Source organism: Scyliorhinus torazame, chromosome 15, assembly GCF_047496885.1.
Source record: "Scyliorhinus torazame isolate Kashiwa2021f chromosome 15, sScyTor2.1, whole genome shotgun sequence".
NCBI classification, from domain to species: domain Eukaryota; kingdom Metazoa; phylum Chordata; class Chondrichthyes; order Carcharhiniformes; family Scyliorhinidae; genus Scyliorhinus; species Scyliorhinus torazame.
Window position 1 is genome coordinate 178,861,445 of NC_092721.1, and position 27,026 is coordinate 178,888,470.

Genomic DNA, 27,026 nt, shown 5'->3' on the forward strand with positions numbered 1-27,026 from the left:
GTTTTATAACTGTGAGACTGACAGCAACATTTGATACATATACATGTATATAATTATATGGAAATCCAGGGATTTCTCTGTGTTTCACCGCTCCTCTACAGGATGTGCTGTCGATGCTCCCGTGGAAGTAAATCTTTTGAATTCACTTGAATTGATGTGAACTGTGCACTTTTATGCTACTGGTCTCGCTGTAAAAGCCCTTGGCAAAGTTGTACCTTGTTGACTCAGGTATAGCTAGGTAGTTAACATTTCACTATGTTCATAATTATTGCTGAACAACCTCTCTGGCCCTGATAAAACCCATTTTATATTTGTGGATTGTCAAATTTCTCCATTATAATCCACATTTCATAAATTGTTAATCTAATGAAAAGTATATTTTTAAATTGCTATATGATATTTCAACTTCGACCTAAATTCCATCTCCTAATCTTTCCTTGGCTTTCTATGAAAAAGTGAAAGATAATCAGTGTTTTATTCATTCCTACATTGCTGTCTGTGGGAATTCTTACATATTATTGGCTATTTAACCTGGTTGACGACATCACTGTTGCTTTACCCCACTGATCCCCCATGGTTGGTGCGAGAATCAAGTTGGTAAAATGTAAATCCAGGCCACAGAGATGGCTAGATTTTTGTGGGTCGTTTTCTTCAAGGTCAGCTGACCACAACATCTGAACCAACCTCTTTAAAAAAAAACTGTTGAGGGATGAAGGTTGACCAGGACTCTGGGGGAACTCCCAGCTGCAAGGGCAGACGGATCCCAATTTAAGTTATCATCCAAGTAAAGGCACCTCTAACCTCACTGTTCTGAGGTATCAGTCTGGGTGACAAGTCTATAGTATGATTGAACCCACAGTCTCCCAGTTAAATTTTCAACGAATGCATCTACGTTTACACGAAAGAACATACCAGCTGGAAACAAGAGCGGAACACAGCCTCTTGAGCTTGCACTGCTATTCAATAAGATTATGGATGACCTGATTGTAACCCGAACTCTGCACTCCCACCCAGCCTGAATTTCCCAGCCTTTCCCACGAGTGGGATCTTTCGGTCTGGCCAATGGCGTGCCCCTGAACGGAAAGTACGAGCCACGCAAAATGCCGAAGACATCAGTGATCCCCCCTCCCCCCCCCCCCGCTGCTGGAAAACGCGTCGGGGAAAATCCCGCCCAAAGACTCTGCTTCCACTGCCTTCTGAGGAAGACAGTTCCGAAGGCTCAGCGCCCTCTGAGAAGAAATGCATTATCCTCATCTCTTGTCTTGAAGGGGAGAACCCTTATTTTTAAACAGTGGACTTCTCTAGTTCTGTTCCTGTTTTCCCTTTCACTTTAATACTTGGGAGGAGGGGGGGGGTGGGGTGGGGGATCTGTTTTGGTCGTGCAGGTTGAAAATAAAACATAACAATTAGGGGCAGCGGAGGAAACGCCGATACATTCGAAAGACCAGAGTTTTAAATTAACACATTCAAATTTACGTCAAAGGCAAAAAGTAAAATCACCCCACGTGCAGGGCGCTCGTATTTGGATCAGTTTGAATATTAGCGCTCCCAAAGCAAGCCTCACATGGCAACAGCGGTTGTCAATGTAAACACAACAGGACACAGCCACTCAGCGATGGAAACGCCTCGGACCGACGGCAGGGTAAGGGGAAGATTGCAATTCTATTGTTTTTTTTACTTGTTACCTCCACTTGCTTTTTCTTTTCTCCAGCAAGAGTGATCTTTTCTTAGTCTTTTCTTCTATCGTCGGAATTCGATGGAAACCATTGTTTGCAGATTTTTAAATCTGACCAACAAAATATGAACCCAGTCAGAACACTTCTACTGCAATATTTTTTAACTGGACGGATTCCAGATTAATGTTCTTCAAAAAATCAATTCCCCTGTATTAAATTCACAGCTGTTTTGATGTGTGTTGGCTTCAGGGGTACGTTGAGTTGGATGGTTGCATGAATGGTGTGTGATTTGAGCAGGAGAACTTTCAGAAGCCCCCCCCAACCCTCAGCACCGTTTGGCAACCTCCAACAGCACAACCGCCCCTCCCTCCCACCACTTCGAAGGACAAGGAAACACTCAGGTTCCCCTCCGAATCTCACACCATCAAGATGTGGACGTCCCACACCACCTACCCCCCCCCACTGGGTCCAAATTCTGGAAGCCACGTCCTGCTGCCAGTGTGAGAACATCTTCACCGCAGGAGCTGTAAGTTCAAGCAGGGAGGGCGGGGGATGGGCAATAGAAATGCTGACCCCGCTTTCCATGCCCGCATCCCGAGAATTAACTTCGAAAGAAACAACGGAACTTAACCCTGAAAAGTATGAGGTGATGCATTGTGGGAGGGCTAACAAGGCATGGGAACACACGGTGAATAGTGGTAGGCTACAAAGTACAGAGGACCAGAGGGATCTTGGGGTGCATGTCCTTAGTTCCCTGAAGGCAGCAGGAAGGTAGATAAGGTGGTTAAGAAGGCATATGATACACTGGCCTTTATTAGCCGAGGCACAGAATATAGGAGAAGGGAGGTTATGATGGAACTGTATTAAAAAACGTGTTTGGCCACAGCAAGGGTATTGTGTGCAGTTGTGGTTCCCACACTATAGGAAGGATGTGATTGCACTAGCAAGGGTGGAGAGGAGGTTCATCAGGATGTTGCCTGACCTGGAGTGTTTCAGCTCTGAAAAGGGGCAGGTTAGGCTGGGATTCCACACCTTAGAACAGAGAATGCTGAGGGGGGACTTGATCGAGGTGTACAAACGTATGAGGCACATAGATCAGGTAGATAGGAATAAACGTTTCACCTTAGTACAGGGGTCAATAACCAATGGGCATAGATTTAAGGTTGTGGGAAGGTGATTTAAGGGAGACTTGAGGAAAAGCTTTTTCACCCAGAGGGTGGTGGGAATCTGGAACTCACTGCCTGAAAGGGTGGTAGAGGCAGGAACCCTCAACGTTTAAGCAGCTTTTAGATAAGCTCTTGAAACACCATGGGCGCGATTCTCCAATAATGGGGCTATGTCCCCACGCCAGCGGGAAAAGCGGCGCCAACCACTCCGGCGTCAACAGTCCCCGATAATGGGGAATCCTCCCCTTCCTAGGGGGCTAGGCTGGCGCCGGAGTGGTCCCCGCAGCTCCAGCCGGTACTGAACGGCCTGTGCAGTTCGCGCATGCGCGGAACGGCCGGCGTATTTCCGCGCATGTGCACTATGGCCGGCATATTTCCACGCATGCACGGGTGTTCCCTTCTCCGCGCCAGCCACCGGGCAATATGGCGGAGCCCTACAGGGGCCCGCCGTGGAGTAAAATAGGCCCCCACGGAACCAGCCCGCCCGCTGACCGGTGGGCTCCCCCGGGGTCAGATTCCCCCCGCCCTCCCTCCAGGACAGCCCCCGCAGACTCACCTTCCAGGTCCCGCCATGTGGGACCTGAGTAACCCACGCTGGCGGAACTCGGCTAAACCCGTCGGCCACTCGGCCCATCGAATCGCCGGGGGAGCCGTTGTCAACGGCCCCCGACTGGCGCGGCGCGAATCCTGCGGGGACCCGAGAATTGTGCCGGAGAATGGGGAAGCCAGTGGCGGGGCGGCGGGACGCGATTCTCGCGTTCCCCCCGGGGAGTCTCCGACCCGGCGCTGGGTCAGAGAATCCCGGCCCATAGCACCCAAGGCTACGGATTTTGTTTGTTTGTTACAAATGCTTCCATCAAAATTCTTCAAAAGAAATGGCATTAGAATAGAAAGGTGCTTGATGGCCAATGCGGTACAATGGGACAAAGAGTTTCTTTTTGCACTGTAAATCTCTATGACTCTATCTCTAATTGCCCTTGAGAAGGTGGTGGTCAATTGTCATCTGGAACTGCTGCAGTTTATCTAATGTAGGTACATACACTATGCTGTTAGGAAAGCAGTTCCAGGATTTTGACCCAGCCACCATGAAGGATGATGAGTGGTTTGGAGGGGAACTAAATGGTGCTGGTGGTGTTCCCATTAGTGTGCTGCCTTTGTCCTCACAGATTGTTCAACTCATTTAAAAGGTGCCTGTATCTGCAGCTGAAGTGCTGGAACCTACAAGGCTGTGGACCAGGTGCTGGAAAATGGGGATTAAAATGAGCAGCTGGTTTCTTTTTTTCTATGTCTTTGGCTGGAGCAGATGCAACGGGCTGAATGGCCTCTTTCTGAACCATAACCTTTCTTTGGTTTCTATGGTAAAATGACTGGGCTTCACACTGACCTGCCATCGTCTCCTACCGAACTTAACACTCACCAGAGTTAAAATCAAAGCTTTAGTTTAGAATCTTAGATCTAATGACGCAGAAAGGGTTAACAGACACTATTTACCTACCTTCACTTGGAATATTTATATCTCCCCTCGGTGATTATAAACTACTTTAGTTGAAAAAGTATTACATCGCAAAGCCCGAGGCCTAAAAATATAAACCTAATTAAGCTTCACTTTGGGATGAAAATTGAAATTATGATTACCGTACCAGTACTGCGCCTGTGTTGTGGGTCACACACAAAATGAGCTGATTCATAACTCAGAATGTTTCATTATTTGAATGATTATTACATGATACATTTATTGCTTCATTGTCAGTCAGTTAAAATCCTGGGAGTCCCTACTCAACAGCTGGTGGGAGGACCATATGGATTGCAGCGCAAGCAGGCATCCTCAACATCGTCCTATCAAAGGCATCTAGCGATAGGCAATAAACGCCTGCTTTGCCAGCAACACTTATATCAGGCGAATGAATAACTAAAAAGGAAAAGATTGATTTCGGGTTATATTTTATCCTGCACCTCCAATGGACATTGGGCATGTAACCTGCTGGGGGACCGGTATTTGGAACTTAACAAAGTCCTTCTGACCATGGCCGTAATTATTTCAGTCATAAATTTGAGGAAAAAAGGGGCAGTACGGTGGCCCAGTGGTCAGCACTGCTGCCTCACGGCGCCAAGGTCCCAGGTTTGACCCCGGCTCTGGGTTACTGTCCGTGTGGAGTTTGCACATTCCCCCCGTGATGTGCAGGGTAGGTGGATTGGCCACGAATAAATTGCCCCTTAATTCGAAAAAATAAATTGGGTACTCTAAAATTATTAAAAAATAAATAAATTTGAGGAAAAGAAAAGAAGTAAGGATTTTTGCAATCAACTTGCCGACCTCTCCTGCAGTAACTGCAAAAATGTTGATGAGTTTTATCGGGTGGAATGTGAGGAATTCACTGAACTAAGAAAATGACTTTGTGCTCGGCAATAGGATTGGGCAGCACGGTAGCACAAGTGGATAGCACTGTGGCTTCACAGCGCCAGGGTCCCAGGTTCGATTCCCCGCTGGGTCACTGTCTGTGCGGAGTCTGCACGTTCTCCCCGTGTCTGCGTGGGTTTCCTCCGGGTGCTCCGGTTTCCTCCCACAGTCCAAAGACGTGCAGGTTAGGTGGATTGGCCATGCTAAAAATTGCCCGTAGTGTCCATAAGGGTTGGGAGGGGTTATTGGGTTGCGGGGATAGGGTGGAAGTGAGGGATTAATGTGGGTCGGTGCAGACTCGATGGGCCGAATGGCCTCCTTCTGCACTGTATGTTCTATGTAATCTATGTAATCATTGGCAATAGAGCACAACATTTTAATCATAGCTACATAAAATGTACCACAAACTTCGAAAGATTTGAATTTTTATGTAATTGCCATGTTTATTACTCCTTAATTGAAATATTTTTTTACTTGCAGAAGTGATGTTTGATTTGGAACACAGAGATCAGTCAGCAGAGACTAATTGGCATGATTTTAGTAAGTTCAAGCACAAGCGATTGAAAATGATGAAAGCCCATGGGAAGAATTCAACTTTTACGCTTGATGTACAGACCCTCCTTCCTTCATCAAAATGGCTTCAACTTCATGGTCTCAAGAGAAACAGGCTGGCCCTGTCTCAGATCTTGTCACAGGTTGGATTTAAACATAGAGAAGGTAACATTTATTGAATAGTTCATAGATTGACATAGCGCATTTTTGTACAGCAATTACTTTGTCAGTCCTCTGTCATGTCATGTTAAAGAATGAAGGGCGTAGATGTTCGCAGCCACTGAGTGAAGTTGTGGAATTAGCTTATGGTATGATGTCTGCTGGAAAAATGTTTCTATCCATTTCGGCTGTACTGTTTATATTTTGTACTTCGAATGAAAGAAAATAGAATACAAACCATTCCTGGGGCTTGAGAGGGTGGGCATTGGGCATGTATCTTGCTGCGGGAACATAACGCAGTTCATCTGGGCCTCCACTATACTTAACTTCAGTCCAGCATTCAACCGGGGAAGGTGGGGAGAAGGCAAGACTTCCACATGCTCCCCGGCATTCAGGGGCATTTGTCTAGAGGAGTTCCTCGAGCATTCCATTAGTTCTTCACAATGGGCTCTTGTATGAGCTGAAAGTTAGGCTTAGCAAGACTGGCTGCATCTATGGAGAGAGAAACAGAGTTTTTGTTTCGAGTTCAATATCACTCTTCCCTGGTGCTCAATACGCAACTCTCCTCTAGTGCCCTCCTGCTGACAGCGTGGCCTCATTATAACAAGCACCCTCTTCCGCCAAAAGGACAAATAGAAAGCTCCAACAACAAGAAGCTCGACATGATCCAGGACAAAACAGCCCATTTGATTGGCACCCTATCCACCACCTTTAACATTGAGTGTTGTTGGAGCTGCACTCAGGCGAGTGAAGAGTCCATCACTGACTTGTAGATGGTGGACAGGCTTTGAGGAGTCAGGAGATGAGTTGCTCACCATAGGATTCCCAGCCTCTGACCTGTTTTTGTAACCATAGTATTTTAGATGACTAGTCCAGTTCAGTTTCTGGGATATAGTAATCCAAAGATTAAGATATCCAAAAAATGTGATCACAATCTTTCAGCTGTTCCATGATGATATGACTGCAACTGTTTTGAGTGGGAGATCTGAAACAGGTGCCTTTTAAAGGTGTTCCTAACTTTTGGTTGGTTCTTAATTTGGCTCAGACTCAGCAGTAAGTGTTGCCCGTTGTGTCTTTGCTTAATTTGCTCTGTTTCTATAACCTTTGCTCTAGAGTCGCCAGGTATCTTTATGATACCACCACAAGGTTCAAGTTCAAGTACTGATCAATAACTCAATACACCAGTTAGTAAGTTTCAAATCAGAACACATTTATTATACACAGTCAATCACTACTCATGCATAAAACTCTACTCACTAGACTATCTCTAACACTAAAAGGCCCATACTTAGCTTTGGAACTGGCCCACCAGGTCAGGGGAACAAATGGCCTTTCTATCAGGTTCTGAATCAGCAGGCTTCAAAGCTGGTATGGACTGGTAGCTAGGAGCGCCTATCTCGTAGCGTGCGTTGACTGGAGACTTACTTGGTTGATGTAGCAGCTAGGCAGGTCACTGTCAAGGGTTGGTTCGAGCTGCTGAGTGACCCTGCCAAGAAGAACGATTTGAACTTAGGGACTCTATTTTATAGTCCCCAGGGGCTTCATGCCCTTTTGGGCGGACCCTGTACCTGGTTCCAAGTGATTGGACTACGTTCTGATTACTTGGATCGATTTCTCCAATTCTGGAGCTGTTCCCTGATCGCCGGGCGGTCCCTAAGTGTCCATTGGCCTTCTTTGTCTTGGTTCCTGCTGGCACCGAGGAGTCTGGCTTGACCTTGTTTATTCTAACTGTTTCCAATTGTTCCCGGGGATCGGTCATTAATATGCAGATGGCTGTTAGTTTCAGTGCTGTCTGGGTTTCTGTAAGTTCTGATACACAGGAAACTTTGCACCTGCTTGTTTTGCCTGTGTTGACTGAATTTCCCTGTAGTCTTTGCGGGTCACCATTTTAAAGTCGGGAAGTGGCCAACCCAGGTGGCTACAAAGGAGGATCAGAGCAAGCAACACTGTGTGATAGACTCCCCATTTCCAAACTACTTGGCAGTGACTATTCCCTTCTTCAGTCAGCATTAAATACTGTCTAAATGAAAAACACAGTACCTTCCATGTCAAAACTAAACTTGCCACCATAAATATACTCGATCTACATTTTGCAGAGGACTATAGAGTTATAGCCCACTCTACTCAGATTTGCGATCCACTACTGAGCTCTTAAATCCTGCACACGAGAAACTCGGCCTGCCTTCAATGTTGCCAATACATAGATGTTATAAACTTACACCTCATCAGCTGAATATTCTGCCTCCCATCTATGCTGAAGGAGAGAGGTTTTGCACATTTCTAGGCAGCCACGTCGCTCAAAGGCCACCATTCATGAGGAGATCGAACACAGGATAAGCTGCATCAGCTCAGCTTTCTACAAACTATGGCACCATAGTTTGACAGCAAAGACCACCAAAAGTGAATAAAACTCTAACTGCACTGAACCGTTGTTGTCACCACCCTGCTGTACTGCAGTGATACCTGGACTGTGTATCAGCGACAGTATAGAGTGCTCAATTCACCACTGACTGCACCTTCCAGACCAATATTGTCATATCAGCACACTCTATACTTATGGATTGGTACTGAGCAACGAAGCAAACAAGCATATCAAAGAAAACACTCCATAAAAACACGGGGAATACAATTTAGGTGAAGCAGTTAGACGTGAAATTCATTTCTATGTATGAATCAAATCTTCAATTTTTACTTTTCATTTATGAGCTGTCAAATCTTGGAGAAATACAAATAGTATCCTATTGTCCCACTTTGTAACCTTTGTTATGGGCGAGGCGTTTTCAGAACCCCAAAATGTATCATGGAGTTCAACCAACCTCGCCCTTTAATGGATTTGTTGCTTTTCCGAGCACACGGCTTTTTCCCTAGGTGTGGGATTACAATTATGGACACGTGGGTTTTTAAACACAAAACACTGTTTATTCCATGAACTCAACTTAACATCTTAAATAACCACTGGATCTCTTAACACCCCTTACTTCAAAGATAACTCAGAAAATATTGCAACAGTAAATAACTCCTTAAACTGTTCCTTCAAACTTCCAAGAGACTTAACACCTTTAAACAGTATCACATCAGATTAAAGGATATATATATTTATGAGTTTAAATCACCCAAATGATCCAGAAATGGTCTTTTATGGCAGAGGTCACAGCAACTCCAGCTCACTGCAAAACAAGCTGCTTTTCAAACTGCAAAACTTCAAAATGGCTGAACTGAGCTGAGCTCCACCCACTCTCTGACATCACTGTTTCCTTTAAAAATGTTTTTTTAAATTTCTCCTTTTTCACATTTTCTCCCACATTTACATCCATCAACAATAAACAATAATCAGCAAGATATGTCAGTCCCCATAATAACAACAATCCCATCTACCCACCAACCCCCAAACCTCAACCCGCATGTTTACATAAACAAATGACAAAAAGGAATCAGGGATTACCCGTAGTCACCCTTAATCTTACACAGCTCCCCTCCAACCCCAGGTCTCCAGCTCCTCCTGTCCACTGCCTCTTGTAAAACTCCTCCTCCCGACCTCGGTTCCTTCCCCCCAACTTTCCACCCCGGCTAGACCACTCGGACCCTGTTCTGCCAGGCTCCGATGGCCGCAGCCCCTCCCCCCACCTCACTCCCTTAAACCGGCCAGCGTGGAGGCCCCCGCCCGGGTCCCTTTCCCGCTTGCCCGGCCCTAGGAAAGCCCAAAGATCCCCTTTTAGCACACAAACCCTGCATATCCACCTACACCCCAAAGAACCCTCATTTCGAGTGAAAGTCCCGTCCCTTCCCTTGTCCAAATATATACCACATTGGCTCCTTTAGTCTCTACACCCGCGCGCAGTGATACAAAAAAGAAGAAAATACAGTCATGAGGTTACATCGGCACATGGCCATTCCTCAATTTGTCAGTTCTGCCACAGTCCTTCTGCTTTCGCAAACTCCTCCGCTGCTTCCGCCGTTCCAAAATAAAAGTCCCCGAGCTTGTAAGTCACCCTCAGCTTCGCTGGATATACAATGCCGCACCGCACCTTGCTAATGTACAGTGCCCTCTTCACCCGGTTGAAGGCAGCCCGCCTCCTTGCCAGCTCCACCGTAAAGTCCTGGTATACACGTATACCAGCTCCAGCCCACTGCACCACCCGCTTCTGCTTGGCCCAGCTCAGGACCTTCTCCTTCACACTGTACCTACGGAAGCACAGAGTCACTGCCCTTGGCGGCTCACTCGCCTTTGGTACAGGCCTCCACGACCGATGAGCCCGATCCAGTTCATATCGGGAGGGATCCTCCCTCTCCCCCAATAGTTTTGCCAGCATCGCGGCAAAATATTCAGTCGGCTTCGGTCCTTCAACTCCTTCGGGCAGCCCCACAATCCTCAAATTCTGTCACCTGGATCTGTTTTCCAGGTCTTCCATTTTTCCTCGCAGATCCTTGTTAGTGTCCATCACCTTCCGCATCTCTTTCCCCATCGAGGCAAGTTGATCACCGTGCTGCAATAACGTCTCCTCCACTTCCTTCAGCGCCTCCCCTTGCTCTCGCACCTCCGCCACTGCGCTTGCCACCTCCGTCCTCACCGGGGAAACCGCCTCCTCCACCAGCACACTCAAAACCTCCCACATCTCCTTCCTCACCGTCTCCATGCATTTCGCAATCTGCGCCAACTGCTTTTCAAATTCCGCAGCCATCACCGTAGTTCTTTCTTAAGCCGTAAGCAGTGCGGCCTTCCCTGGTGCTCCAGCCTCCAATTTCCTTGGTGACCCCGCGGTGACCTTTCCACTCCCCGACGGACCTTCAGCTGTTTTTTTTCGGCCGTTTTCTTGCTCACCCTCGACATTTTTCTTTGTTTTTTTTCCTCCTGTGTCTTCACTGTGCCTCCTCCGTGCCTTCTCCCTGCTTCTGCCGCCTCCGTGGACCCTGGGACCGGGCTTAAAGCCCCGAAAATGCCATTCCCGAACGGGAGCCCTCAATTGTGTGGCCGCCTCCTGCCCGCCGTCACCGGAAGTCACTTCACTGTTTCCTTAAAGGTACATTGCTTACACATCCATTTCTTAAAGGTACTCTCACATGACACCTCCCCCAAGAAAAAAAAACCCATCAACTTCAAGATGGTTTCATTTTTCACTTTTGCACCATCTGCGAAGAAATGTACACAGTTAATATACCTTTTTGTTTTAAAAAACAACAACACGCAAACAGGTATAACAATATAGTCCATTTTTCTTTGTTCTTCTTCCTCCAACCGAAATCCTTCTCTTTTTTAAAAAAAATATATTTTATTGAAGTTTTTCAAACAAAAGTTTTCCATTTTTACAACTTAATAATAATAAAAAACCGAAATCCTTCTCGATTGACAATCTCGTTGAACAAAGTCTCTGCACGATCCATCCATTCCTCTACTCCTCGGCATTTCTCTTTAGAATCAGATACTTTAGTTCAATCTGACCACAGAGCCCCTTGCAGTTCTCCAATACAGGAGCATTGGCGATCACAGCTTTCAGGCAGTCAAATGCCTGTTGAAAGTGCGCTGTCCATTGAAATTTTTTATGTTTCTTCAGCGATTCCATCAATGGAGTAATCACCCCACAAAACTTTTGCACAATTGTTCGATCAAATCCACTCATGCTAAGAAATCGCATTATTTCCCTTCGTCTTGAGGGTATCGGAAACTCCTTGAGGAGAGTGATTTGGGCTTCTCCAAATTCACTTTCGACTAGGTTCATCACCAAACCCACCACCTGAAATCGATTGAAGAACTCCATACAATGTTTTAAATGTTCTTTCCATGTCTGGAAGTTGGAAATAAAAGCAGATTGTCCCACTTTCTCCATGCAATCCTTCAATGGTGGGACAGGATAAGAGTCCGTTCTTGTAACTGCATTCACCTTTCGATAGTCCACACACAACCGTTGGGTACTGTCTGGTTTAAGTACCATCACTATGGGTGAGCTCCATTGGCTGCAACCCACTTCAATTATGCCATTCTTCAGCATACTCTCAATCTCTCTGTTAACCTGTGCCAATTTTAAAGGATTAAGTCCATATGGATATTGTTTGATAGGAACAGCATTTCCCACATCTACATCATGTATAGCCATTTTAGCACGTCCCAATTTATCTCTACAAACTTGCCCATGTGATATCAATATCTCTTTCAGGTCAGTTCGCTTTTCCTCTGAAAGGTAACTTAACAATTCATCCCAATTTTCAAGAACATCCTAATTTTCCAATTTAATTTTAGGTATGTCAAATTCACAGTCATCTGGATTTGGTTCGTCACTTTGAGTTAGAATCATTAAAACCTCCTTTTTCTCTCCTTCCCTTTCAAAGTACCTTTTAAGCATATTCACATGACACACTCGGTGAGTCTTCCTTCTATCTGGTGTTTTTACCACATAATTCACCTCACTTAATTTCCTTTCAATCTGATACGGTCCACAAAACCTAGCTTTTAAAGGCTCACCTACCACTGGTAACAACACTAAAACTTTATCCCCACTGGCAAAACATGGATTTCTTGTCCGCTACCCGTTTCATCACATTTTGTGTAACTTTCAAATGTTGTCTAGCCAATTCACCTGCTCTATTTAATCATTCCCTAAAATTTGACACATAATCCAATAGTGTAATTTCCAATTTCTCACCCATCAATTTTTCTTCAATCAATTTAAGTGGTCCTCTTACCTCATGACCAAAAATTAGTTCAAAAGGACTAAATTTGGTTGACTCATTAGGTACATCCCGAATTGTAAACAATACGAATGGAATTCCTTTATCCCAATCCTCTGGATAATCTTGACAATACGCCCTCAACATTGTCTTTAATGTCTGATGCCACCTTTCTAACGCTCCCTGCGATTCTGGATGGTACGCAGTTGATTTAAATTGTTTTATTCCTAAGCTATCCATAACTTCTTTGAATACCTTTGAAGTAAAATTCGATCCTTGATCCGATTGAATTTCTGTGGGTAGTCCATATCTAGTAAAGAATTTAAGTAACGCCTCCACAATCCTTTCAGCTGTAATATTACGTACTGGAATGGCCTCTGGAAACCTAGTAGACACATCCATTACAGTCAAAAGATATTGATTCCCACTTTTTGTTTTAGGAAGCGGTCCTACACAATCGATTAGGACCCTTGTAAAAGGTTCCTCAAATGCTGGAATGGGCATTAAGGATGTTGATTCCCAAATTTCTTTCTCCGTCAGTCTGGCCTCAATAAAAGTCGAGATGGATTTGCACGTAAAAAGAAGTTATTTTATTCAGCTTGCAAGCTACCTAGTCCACAGTGATACAGACAACATGTTGCTGTCTGCAGTCCCGGGAACTAAGTGAAGGTCCCAGACAAAGAGATCAGTACTCATACATTCAAATGGCATCAAGTTTCACATACTCGACGTCCATAGGTCATCCTATGTCCCTCCTGACTTGTTTGATCTATTCTGATTGGCTCACTTCCAATCCCTTTCTCCGGCCCCTATCAATGCAGCATCACTCTCATAGACACACCTCTTCCTGCTTTTTCCATGCGGTCTCAAATCCCTTTGTCTCTATCTGCCAGAATCAAAGTGGCTTATTTCTACATTACATTAACTAATATCTCTAAAGTAACTATTTTATATCACATTCGTCATTCCCTCCTTTTATCATTCCATGATAACCGAACTATCCAATCCATAGCTACGGTTCCTCATCTAAAAAGATCCGTCGCTGCATTTCCAATTCCTGTCTTAGCCCCCCTTCATCTGCCTCACCCTCATGGATTTTAACAGTTAAGTTTTTAGGGGCGTTGATCTGATCCAGTGCACCCCGCATTCTACCCATCACACATTTAAGGATGGCCAGGCCCACAAAGATGCAGCCGATAGCTACCACTAGATACATGGCCATATTTATCAACCAGTCCTTCCATCCTCCAAATCCCCAGTTACCCCAAGAGCCAGGATCCTGCATCCCGTCCAAGTGATCCCGTATGCGATCCATAAATTTAGTGATGTTAGCGGTCAAGTCCTGAACTCCCATGATACACTTGCCCTGTACTATGGCGCATACCCCACCCTCACGGGCCAGAAGATAGTCAAGAGCATACCGGTTCTGCATTGCAAACAACCGTAGCTGAGACAACTCCTTAGTTATTGCCCCGAGGGCTCCCAAGGTTTCATTTCCCAAGATGGTAAGGCCGCAAATAAAATAATTCCGATCACTGACAGCCAAGGAACCCCCCACACCTCCCAGTGTGAATACGCTCAGAATGCCCCACCCGGCTGAGTGGCCCCGGTTGGGTGCAAGAACCTGAGGTTTTTTCCAGTTCTCGCAAAATTCAGCAGAGACTGCCCGGCGTGCTAACTGATTATGCAGGTTCCACACCGAAGGGCAGGGGACTGTGGTATGGACTAGAGTCCCTAGAGCAATTCAGCGGGGAAATGGGGGTGACAAAACGTTGGTCGCTGTACCATTAAATAAAAAGTAGTATCCTTGTTCCGTGTGCAGGCTAGCATCACAATCAGCATATCGGTTGCGTAAGGAACCCCCAGTAGCCCAGTTTATCCAACTTTGAAATGCCCATTCGGGCCGCCCAGCAATGCGGAAAGTCCTAGTCCCAACAGTGATATGAGAGACATTCGCCCAGCCACAGAGGAGCTGGAGGCTGGCGTTCAATGGAACGCAAGTGGTGTTGTAACAAACGCATTGGCCAGACGCCTGGGTGATATGGCACCTCCTGTCCGTACAGGTGGGAAACAGACATGTTATATTTGTGTCCACCTCTACCAGCAAACAGCCATATCCTTCACTGCTGAAGCAATTCTCGTACGACCGGGAATCCCTATTGGGAGTGAAGTGGCTAGGTATGTACGCCCTCCACCGTCGCAGCCTATCGCACTGTGAATGGGAATTATCCCGAGGAAGGGGAAGGCAAATAGCCGGTGGTGCTGAACCCGGATCGTAAGGAAGAGTGACCTGATCGGGCAGTGATTCGGAATGCTGACAATGAACCATCGTTTGGGGAGTGCCCCAAAGCGGTGAAACAGAAAATAACCTAGACACCGCTGCGGGGTTTGGGTAGCAGACAACCCGTCCCTGGCCATACAGGCGGTGGTAAATCTGGTAGAAGAGATTCATACTACCCGGGTTTTCCTCAGTTTGGCCTTTAATTAACTTAAGTGTATCTCCCGGTAACCTACGTTCTAGCTGTACTTCCCTTCTCATACGCCCCGTCCTCTCTCTAGTCCCTTTCTCTTTCTCATAGCCTCTTCCTACACTCTTCTGACAGCCTGATTTTACCTTTATTGTACCACTCTTAACACATCCAAAATCAAATTTACATGTATTCCAAAAACAAGGCAATGTCCATATAATGTTCCCTTCCCATCGCCGGGACCGGTGCAACTGCTTCATGACTCCTGCATTCTCCTTAACTTTGATGACCTTCCATGAGTCGATACCATGTCCTCGTATATGGGGGCAGCGAAGAACATCACCTTTGCATAGGTGATGTATCCTTGTAGATTGGTTGGGGCTACACAGATACATAATATTCCCCTTTTCCATGTCCATCGCCAATAACACGCCAAGCGAAGTGAGGCCAAATATCAGACAGACGATGCGTAGCCACTCCATCATGCTCCACACCTGTAAAATAGCACTGGAGAAGGGAGGCAGGTTAGTATCCGACCTTTTACAGTAGTGGAGATGGACTCAATTTACAGCGATGTAGGTGGACCCAAGCACTTCGCCCCTCCACTTTAACTGCTGTGGGGGTGGTAAGGAGAACTTGGAAGGGCCCGTCCCATCGTGGCTCCGACCCCTTCCTAGTCCAATTTTTGACCATGACATAACTACCGGGCTGGACTGAAAGTGAGCTAGGTACTGGGGGAAATGGCTGGTGAGCCGCGCGGACCTGGCCATGGAGTTCCTTGAGCACTTGCGTAAGGGCTAGAACATAGGTGGTCATTTCTTCAGTCATCTGATGAAACTGAACCCGTCTGGGAACCTGCAGGCTCCAGGGAGTTCTAAGAGGCCTGCCATAAAGAATCTCGGCGGGAGAGAGCCGAGGGGAGCAACTTAAGCCATGTCAGTCCCGTGTCTGCTCTTAATTTAGCCAATTTAGTTTTGAGGGTCTGATTGTGTCTCTCAACCAACCCGGCCGCCTGCGGTCTGTAAGCACAGTGTAACTGCTGGCGTATGCCCAACTGGGAGCAAAACTCCTTGTTAATTTGTCCAATAAAATGAGGCCCATTATCAGAACTTAACTGAGCTGGTATACCGTACCGGGGAATGATTTCCCTCATCAAGACTTTAACCACAGTAGCAGCTTTATTATCGATAGTCGGATACGCCTCGACCCATCTGCTGAACACATCCACAATGACCAAAACATATTTGTAACATTGACACCTTTCCAACTCAATGTAATCCATTTGGAGCGTCTCAAAGGGACCACTGGGCAACGGGGTTTGCCCCTTCCCACAAGGGATACCTTTTCCGGTGTTATATTGCTGACAAATCAAACACCGATTACTGATACTTTGGGCCAACCCCTGCATTTTAGGGTGCCACCAAGTGTCCAGCAACAAATCACTAGTCCCTCGGCCCCACAATGAGTTGCAAAGTGTACACATTCAATGACCCATAAAGCCAGCACATCAGACATACAAGTCTGATGTGCAGGCGTGGTCCATAAAGAGGAAACAGAATCATATGTACAACCTAACCGTTTCCACATTTGCTTATCACTCTCAGGAGCGTCCTCCTGTAACCTTATGACGTCTTGGATGGTTGGCATTGACTTGTCAGAAGCAGACATATTTATAGTAGATCGTTTAGTCTGACTTAACATCTTAGGCACCATCACTTGCTAAATTTGCGCGGCTGTTCGTGCTGCACGATCTGCTCGTTCATTACCAACGTCAACTGGGGTTGTACCATTCGTGTGGGCAGCGCATTTAATAACGGAAATCTGCGCTGGCATAAGGAGGGCCTGCAATAGGTCATTAACTAAACCCCGGTTGGATATTTCTGTGCCTGCCGAGGTAAGGAATCCCCTATTCTTCCAGAGTTGTCCGAAGTCATGAACTACCCCGAAAGCATATCGGGAGTCAGTGTAGATATTTACCCGGCGATCTCCCCCAAGTATACATGCACGGGTGAGGGCAAAAAGTTTGGCTTGTTGTGCTGAGTAAGGGGTCTGGAAAGCTGCCGCTTCTAGAATCAGACCATCCTGATCTATGATTGCATAACCGGACAGTCTCCGGCCAGTGGGGCTTACTAATGCACTGCCATCAACATACATAATCATGTCAGGTTGTTCTAACGGAATATCACTCAGATCGTCCCTTATTGTTGTAGTTTCCTGAATCAAGGCAAAACAGTCGTGACCAGGCGCGTCCTCATGGACAGGGGGACCGCTAAGAAAACAGGCTGGATTGATAGTGGTACAGTATTTAAATGTCAGACGTGGATTGTTCAAAAGGTATATCTCATACGTATTCTGACGAGCTGCGGTAAGATGCTGAGTCTGCAGTTGCCCCAATAGTGCGATTACCGAGTGGGAGCTTTTCACCGTAATATCCTGTTGGAGAGTGATGTTGGCAGCAGCCTGCAAACTATTGTATATCGCTGCCAAGATCTGGGTGCAAACAGGGTGGCCCAACGCCACTGGGTCGAGTTTGGAAGAGTAATATGCTACGGGCCGGTGCTTGTCCCCATGTTGCTGGGTGAGTACCGCTGTTGAACATCCTTCCAGAACAGTACAGTATATCTGGAATGGTCGGTCGTATAGGGGCCTACCGAGGGCCGGTGCTTGTAGCAAGGCCTGCTTCAGGCAACGGAAGGCCTCGAGTGCCTCGGTGGTGAGAATAAAGTTTCCCTCTTTACTCGTGTAAGGCGACAGCAGCTTTGTATAGACAGCGATGTTTGGTATCCACTGCCGACAATAATTCACCATACCCAGCCAATGACGAACCTCCTTGGCTATTGTAGGGGCGGGGAATTGGCATATTGGTTCAATCCTACTGGGTTCGAGACTTCTTTCTGTGGCTGTAAGTAAAACTCCTAAGAACTTAACTTTTCTCTGAGCCACCAAGACCTTTGCTTGTGAAACAACATAACCCAACGAGAATGGGTGGTTCAATAATTGGATCACATCATCCCTATTACTGGGCTCGTCAGGACTTGCCACCAATATGTCATCTACATACTGCACCAGAGTGGAACCATGCTCCAATGGCAAGGCCTGGAGTTGGGTCTGCAGACATCTGGAGAAGAGTGTAGGTGAATTGACGAACCCCTGTGGCAGTCGGGTCCAGGTATAATGCTGTCCATTGTAAGTGAAGGCAAACAAATATTGACTTTCAGTCGCAAGTGGGAGGGCAAAGAAGGCGTGCTGAAGGTCAATTACGGTGAAGACCCGGGCTTGAGCTGGAATTTGAGCCAGTATGTGGGCAGGGTTAGGGACGAGAGCATGTAACGGCTGTGCGATGGCATTAATTGAACGTAAATCCTGTACTAATCGGTACTGGTCTGGTTTGGCTGGTTTAGGCACAGCAAGTATTGGGGTGTTACATTCTGATTGGCAAGGGACCAAAATACCCTGTTTCAACAGTTCTTGAATTAATTTATCTATTGATGGAGCAGCTTGAGATTTCAGGGGGTATTGCCGAATGGAAGGTAGCTTTACATGATCTTTAATCATTACCTTGATAGATGTAACATTTGTCTTTCCCACTTGTGATGGGTATTCCGCCCAGACCTGTGGATTGACATATTCCAACACATCATGTCCCCTGTGATGCTGCAGTCGAGTGTTAATCGTTTCAGGGACCTCAAAATATTTTATGGTAGTGCCGTCCGGCATGACTTGAAGTGCGTAGTCTGTTGGATCTGAATGATCCACTGCCCTCCTGACCATTCGCCCCATATCCCTGGCATGGTACTGGTCATGGACCTGACGTGTAATATGAGGGCTTACCGAAGCTGACTGTGGCCATAAATGTGGTGATATTGTAACAAAATCGGCTGTACCTTCTTTTCCCGTGACTGTGGCTGTAACCTTGACTGGCCATTCGGTCTCAAGTAATGGCCGGTATTTGTCCTCCAACTCCCTGTTTCGTCCAGTTCTGTCATAGGCCAGGGTAACATGATGCAGTGACTGTTCAACGTCTAACGTCCACCACTGGGGGGGTGATAGAAATATAGCACTGTTGTCTCATCCTCCATGATTTAACCGTTACCCCCTCGTCTCCGCATTCTAGCTGTAGCTGGAAGATACACAGTAAATCTCGGGCCAACAAGTTACAGTCCAATCCAGTAGTCACTACAAACTGATGCTCTGCAGACTTATTCTCGTAAGTGACTGTCACAGGTTCAGAAATAGGATACTCACACACCTGTCCTTGGAACCCTGGCAATTGCTGCGTGTGGTCGGATAATGGTAATTTAAGTGCTGATTGCACAGAAGACATAGCTGCCCCGGTGTCGATGACAAATGAGTGATGTTGATCTCCTATCTGCAGAGAGATAATAGGTTCCCTGTCCGATTGGAGAGTCCTTATGGCTAAATTAGCTAGTCAATCCTGTGTTGGGAAAGGGTTTTCCTGGGAGAAGTCAGTGTATCTCATCTGTCCTCCCCTTGGTGGGTACCCTCTCCTTTGGGTCGGATAATCTCCTTCTACTGCCTGTCTTTTAAAGGGGCTTTCCTGTTGCCAGTGATCTACACGGCCGCAATTAAAACATGCATTGCTCCCTCTATTTCTGCCCCGTCCTCTTCTTCCAGTAGATCAATGGCCCCTCAGAGGGGGCTGCGGCTGTAGAGCTGTTGATTCGTTCAGTGGGCCATAAAAATGGGGTGAGGGTCCCTTTGGGTGGGTTTGGTATCCTCCTCTTCGCTGATCCACCCACCCAAAGTCACTATATTGGGGCTCCTGCTGGTAAACTACCATTTCTGCCGCTTGTTGGGGTCGCAGATCATCCTTTTTCATTACATACTCAGTCTTAACCGTTGTAACTGAGCCTCCTTCTTGGCCTACACCCTCCTTCCAGTAAAATCTGACTGCCCTTGCCATCTGGGAAGGGTCGTTCTCTGTCCAATTCATGTTATTACATTTCACAGCAGTAACCACAGAAGGTGGTAGGCAATGCATTAACATAGCACAGTATTGAGGGGAATTCTGACCATTTTGATACAGCAAATCGCCTGACTGCCCCCGGTAGATTTCATTAAAACGCTCCAGAAATTCCTCTGGCTCTTCAGTCTTCTTAGGTTTTAGGTCTAAGATAACAGAAAGATTTATGGGCCTTTGAAATGTGCTATTCAACGCATTCAAGATCTGTGTCCTTCTATCGTCGTCTAACGCATAGGCCTGCTGGAGTGCGGCATGACTAGCATAATTCAGGTGGTTAAGATAATTGCGGTACTCTGCTGGGGTTAAAATCTGCTGGACTAGGGCCCAGAGGTCCCTTGAATCAGCTTGATAAATTGAGATGGTAGTTCTCAAGGAATCCACGAAGGCAGCAGGAGATTTTTTTCTATCTGGGATTGTAGCCATAATAGCCATCATCTCACTGGGTGTCCATGGGAAGTAAACGTCTATCGTGGGGTTCGCTCCCGCAGTCACTGGGTCGGGGTTTCGCATCTTCCTAATCGGTAACTGTCTCCGAATGTCACCAGGGGGCACTCTAGCTATTTCCCCTGGTTGTTCCAAGACTTCAACGTCTCTCCCTGTCACTAGGGGGAGTTCTTTCTCTTCAAACAAAGTTGTTTCAGCTTCCTTTGTTCCCGAATCTTGTGATTTCTCCTTAGTTTGGGGAGACTTAGGTGATATGCTTAATTGTTTCTGGTGAGCGTCAAGCCCCTCTCTCGCTGTCCGAGATCTTGTCCTAGAGCTAACTGGGCTTGTGGGACAGAGTTCCTTTTGCTCTTCCGGTTGTGAAGTTGGTAAATCAGGACCCACACAATCACCCAAAATGGCTTGAGTTTCTGGCATATTTGAAATCTGGGGAGCAATGACTGGGTATATATTATTGTACTCTGGTGGTTCTGGAATGAGCTTTTACTGACTTTTCCAAATTATTGAATTTTTCTTCTTCTGTCAATTCAAGGCCAGCCATTGAACTACGTAGCTCGTCTCTTGTGTGACCCGGGTCCTTCCTGTCTCTATTTGCTCTTTTTTTAAATGCACATTCCTTTTTCAAGATCTGTAATGTTTTTAGGTTACCCTGTTCACTAATTGGAATCCCCATTTTAAGGGCATTATCCTGCCAGCTGGACAACATAATCTTATCTTTTTCCTCTTGACAATATTGCCTCCATAATCCAATTAATTCTTTAGCTTTCATACCTTGATTTTTTCTCCAAATTTGTCCCTGGATTTTCTTAACCATTTCTAGGTCTTTGGTTCCCCCTAGTGGCCATTCATCTCCCATTTTAGTTCTTAACTGTGCTGACAATTTTCTAAAATCCTTCGCTTTGTCCGGATACTTATCACATAATATTTGCAGTGGCATGCCTGGATCATTTGTGCTATCCAAGGAATTTCCCATAATCTCAACTAGTCCTCGGAACTGCGTTTTTTTCGCCACTACAGTCCAAAGAGAAAATTTTAGCTTAATCAACTATATTTTTAACACACACACATATAGAGGTGAACCATTTTCAATTTCAAATGTTACATCGACCTCTCATAACGTAACCCAACCGAATTAACTCACAAATAAAGTTGAACCATTTATATTTTGAATGTCACATCAACAATACAGCCTACCCCAGCCGAATTAACTCACAAATGAAGTTGAACCATTTATATGTTAAATGTCACATCAACAATACAGCCTACCCCAGCCGAATTAACTCTATGAAATCCCATCAATTAAAATGCTAATCACCAGACTGACCTGTGATTTCGTCGAGGCGGTCTTTCTGTGCCAACCGCGAGTGACCAGACTAATCAGACGATAAGAAGAGGGGAACAATCAATGTGCGGTCGTTCTCCAGTTCTACATTGAGGGCCCTTTGTTCCCCATCCTCCTGTTCATAATCAGTCTAATTCTGATTTTGCAGTTGGATCAGGATCGCCCTGAGCAATCCCGGTTTTCGGCACCAAATGTTGATTCCCAAATTTCTTTCTCCGTCAGTCTGGCCTCAATAAAAGTCGAGATGGATTTGCACGTAAAAAGAAGTTATTTTATTCAGCTTGCAAGCTACCTAGTCCACAGTGATACAGACAACGTGTTGCTGTCTGCAGTCCCGGAACTAAGTGAAGGTCCCAGACAAAGAGATCAGTACTCATACATTCAAATGGCATCAAGTTTCACATACTCGACGCCCATAGGTCATCCTATGTCCCTCCTGACTTGTTTGATCTATTCTGATTGGCTCACTTCCAATCCCTTTCTCCGGCCCCTATCAATGCAGCATCACTCTCATAGACACACCTCTTCCTGCTTTTTCCATGCGGTCTCAAATCCCTTTGTCTCTATCTGCCAGAATCAAAGTGGCTTATTTCTACATTACATTAACTAATATCTCTAAAGTAACTATTTTATATCACATTCGTCAAGGGCGCTGGTTTTATCACTGCTTGAGGTTTCCCTATCACTTGACATGTGTGACATGATTGACAAAATTTAACAACATCTTTATGCAATCCAGTCCAATAAAAATGTTTCTGGATTTTAACTTGAGTTTTCCTTATTCCCAAATGACCTCCCACTGGTACCTCATGTGCAACTCGCAACACCTCCTTTCTATAACCTACCGACAATACTACTTGATGAACGTCTGCCCACTTTTCATCCACCTGCATATGTACAGGTCTCCATTTTCTCATCAAGACATCATTTTTATGGTAATAACACTCTGGTATACTCTCAGATTCCTCTTCCGTATATGCTTTCTAATATATCTCTTTTATTTCCAGATCTTTCTGTTGTAACTCCGTCAATTTTCCTGAGCTAAAAATATCCGCCTCATCCTCCACCTGTTCTTGTTCTTTTTCAACCATCTGATCAAAAATTGTTTCTGATAATTGCACTTCAACTTCACCTTCACTATTTGATTTCTCCTCTTGTCTTAACCTGTGACTTTGCGATCTTGTTACATCATAATCCTGAAAAATCCCAGGATATTCGTCCTTCAACCCTTCAGTTGTCTGATTTTCCACTGGCTTATCAACCACAGTAGGCATCACTCCCACCTGCGATCCAGCTATATCATTACCCAAGATAAACTGTATTCCTGGACAAGACAGTTTATCTTTTACTCCTACTACCACTTCACCACTGTTCACTGGACTTTCCAACCTTACCTTATACAATGGAACGCTACTCCTCTCACCCTGAATTCCACATATCACCACCTTTTCTGGCAACATTCTTCCCAAACTACATAATTCCTCATCTCTTACCATTAAAGATTGACTAGCCCCTGTATCTCTTAAAATTGTGACTTATTTACCTGCTCCTCCTGATACACATGAGTAAACTTTACCCACACAAGTAAATTCTTTAAATACATCTGGCACCTTCTTAACAATTACTTCTTGAACAGGCTGTACAATCGTTTGCACCTCCTTCACTTCCCTTGGGCTTTCCTTTACCACTCTAACAAACCCCACTGTTTTATCCTGTTTTACCACATCAGCCTTCCCAGTGCTTTTTTTCAACCACCAACTCTGTGACTTTACATGACCTAGTTTATTACAGTGAAAACATTTGAAACTTTTCATTTCTTTTCCACCCTCCTGGATTTCTTTTTTAATCTGAGGTACACTCTCTTTATTGTCTCCCATTAGATCACCTTTACCTTTACCACTTGAGTATTTCTCATGTCCCCAGTTTCTATCCCTCACCGGCTGAAACTGATGTCGGAAACCAATCTTTGATTTATGAACTAATTCATAATCATCTGCCATTTCCGCTGCTAATCTCGCAGTTTTAACCCTCTGTTCTTCCACATGAGTTCTCACTACATCAGGAATTGAATTTTTAAACTCCTCCAAAAGTATAATTTCTCTGAGAGCTTCATATGTTTGGTCTATTTTCAAAGCCCTTAACCACCTATCAATATTACTCTGTTTGAGCCTTTCAAACTCCATGTATGTTTGATCAAATTCTTTCCTTAAATTTCTAAACCTTTGTCTGTAAGCTTCAGGTAATAGCTCCTATGCACTTAAGATGGATTTCTTCACCTCCTCATACGTTCCAGATACCTCCTCCGGTAGTTATGCAAACACTTCACTAGCTCTACCTACCAGCTTTATTTGAATCAGTAACACCCATATGTCTTGTCGCCATTTCATTTGTTTAGCTACCTTCTCAAATGAAATGAAAAAGGCTTCCACTTCCTTCTTGTCAAACCTTGGCAATGCTTGGACATATTTAAATAGATTCCCACCAAGCCTTCGACTATGACGCTCTTTCTCACTATCCCCATCACTGTCATCCAACTGTACGTTTCCCTTTACGTCTGCCAATTTTAACTGATGGTCATGTTTCATGGCCATTTTCTGAAGTTCAAACTCCCTCTCTTTATCTTTTTTCCTGATCTGTATCTCCCTTTCTTTTTCTTCTGCTCGGGCTATTCTTTCTTTTCTCTTTTCTTCTCTCTCCTTTTCTTTTTCCTCTCTCTCTCTTTCTCTTTATTTTTCCTCTCTCTCTCTTTCTCTTTCTTTTTGCTCTCTCTCACTCTCGTATGCCAGCCGCTTTAATTCGTTCTCATGTTCCATTTGTTTAATTTGCAACTGAACTGTTGCCATTTCCAATGAGTCAAACTCTATCTCAGGCAACTTTAAATGCTTAACCACCGGCATAATTACCTCATCTTTTCACGTTTTGTCAGGTAATGTTAACTGAAATGTTCTTGCCAAATCTAACAGCCTGCTTTTCGTTTCTGTCCGTAAAGTACCACGTGTGACATTCTCCACCCCCAAAAACTTCTGAGCCTCTGAAAGAGCCATTGTTCACAACACTCTCCCCATTTAAACTAAAATACCACATCGGAAAAGCAACAATCTTTCACTGTCTTTAAGTTCACAAAAGCCAATTCAATAGATAGACTTTTATCCCGGACGAGCCCCCAATTGTTATGGGCGAGGCATTTTCAGAACCCCAAAATGTATCATGGAGTTCAACCACCCTCTCCCTTTAATGGATTTGTTGCTTTTCCATGCATGCGGCTTTTTCCCTAGGTGTGGGATTACAATTATGGACATGTGGTTTTTCAAACACAAAACACTATTTATTCCATGAACTCAACTTAACATCTTAAATAAACACTGGATCTCTTAACATCCCTTACTTCAAAGATAACTCAGAAAATATTGCAATAGTAAATAACTGCTTAAAGTGTTCCTTCAAACTTCCAAGAGACTTAACACCTTTAAACAGTATCACATCAGGTTAAAGGATATATATATTTATGAGTTTAAATCACCCAAATGACCCAGAGATGGTCTTTTATGGCAGAGGTCACAGCAACTCCAGCTTGCAAAACAAGCTGCTTTTCAAACTGCAAAACTTCAAAATGGCTGAACTGAGCTGAGCTCCACCCACTCTCTGACATCACTGTTTCCTTAAAGGTACATTGCTTCCACATCCATTTCTTAAAGGTACTCTCACATGACACTTTTATTTAAAAATTCATAACAATTCACAGTGATTGCTCTAAATTCTGCCTTCTTGTGATGCCTATGAGTGTTTGGTCAATGTGCAACCTTTGAAATGTCTCAATTTTGTTTTGGCTTGACAAAATGTGGTTATGCATCAAGAAAAGATTACTCTGAAAATGTCCACCTTGGAATTTACTGCACTTTTATGGAGAAGCATTGACCTTTTGGTCTGGCAAGGGCTCAGGTGATTTTCTGTGTTAAAAGTTATTCCATTTGTTATGGGACAGGGTTTAGAGAACCCCAATGTGTATTAAGGAGTTCACCTGACCCACAACTTTTAATAGATTGTGGTATGGGGAGCACACGGCCGACTCTACAGGTATGGTACAGCAGAAATGTAAAAGTTTATTTTTAAAGCAAAACAATGTTTATTCTATGAACTCAAGTTAATCTTTTTAAAACATACAGTGAACATCTTAGCAACCATTAATTCAAATACAACCCCCAAAGAATACAACACTAAGTAATCCTTAAGCTGTCCTTTTAATCTCCATAAGACTTAAAAAGAACTTTTAACAGAAGCACATCAGGATAAAGTCAATACTGAGAGCAGCTATTAATTTTAAATCACCAAAGGATCGATTTACAGTTTTTAGATTACAGAGAGAGAGACTCATACACCTTCTGGCTGTGACTGCAGCTATCCAGCTCTGAAAACGAAACTAAAACACACCCTGCAGCAAACAGCCGAAAACGAAAGTAAAAGCTGACAGACAGCCCAGCTCCACCCACTCTCTGACTTCACTGCAGTAATAAACACCCATTTCTTAAAGGTACTCTCACTACAGATATTTATATACACACCCATTTAAAAACACCCATTTCTTAAAGGTACTCTCACATGACACTGTGCTGGGAAGCCATGTCGCCCATTTTCAAACGTACAAAATGATTTTGTCCTGCTAGTCACACTTATTTTGTCTTATAGAATTTGACTGTCGACTGGGGAAGCCTGTGTCATCATGTTACGGAGAAGGCTTGTTCCATCAATACATGCGGAAGGATGGTAGGATTTACAATGTAAGTATGTGACTAGCTGAATCAAAATGCAGGAAGATGAGCAATTTATATTTGCAAATCTCCATTTTTGCTTTTCTCCTTTATATCCACATACGATTATCTGTCATAAATAAAAACCATGTGCTAGACATACCAAGCAGCTCAGCCAGCATCTGTGGAGAGAGAATCGGAGCCAAGGGCCGCGATTTTTGCGCCCCCGTTGAGACGGTTCCTGCCACAGGAAATTTGGTGGCCCAGTCCATTGACTTCTGGCGAGACTGGACGATCCCGGGGGTGGGTGGGGCCGGCTATCCCACCCAATGTCTCAGGTTGAACTGGAAGAAGTTAGAGAGGTGACAGCTTTTAAGACAATTGTCAATCCTGTCAGGGAGGTGTATTCTGTATGCCTCAAACTTCTTCTGG

General features: G+C 44.9%; 1 protein-coding gene across 1 annotated transcript in view; it reads left to right on the top strand.

Moving 5' to 3' along the window:
• The first annotated feature begins 1,387 nt into the window (after positions 1-1,387).
• Positions 1,388-27,026, top strand: part of LOC140392034 (von Willebrand factor A domain-containing protein 3B-like) — a 233,774-nt gene continuing 208,135 nt past the window's right edge. Inside the window, exons 1-3 of the mRNA XM_072477209.1 lie at positions 1,388-1,642; positions 5,721-5,957; positions 26,533-26,624. Coding sequence (XP_072333310.1) covers positions 5,726-5,957; positions 26,533-26,624 — 324 coding nt within the window. The 5' untranslated portion in view covers positions 1,388-1,642; positions 5,721-5,725. The remainder of the gene's footprint in view (positions 1,643-5,720; positions 5,958-26,532; positions 26,625-27,026) is intronic.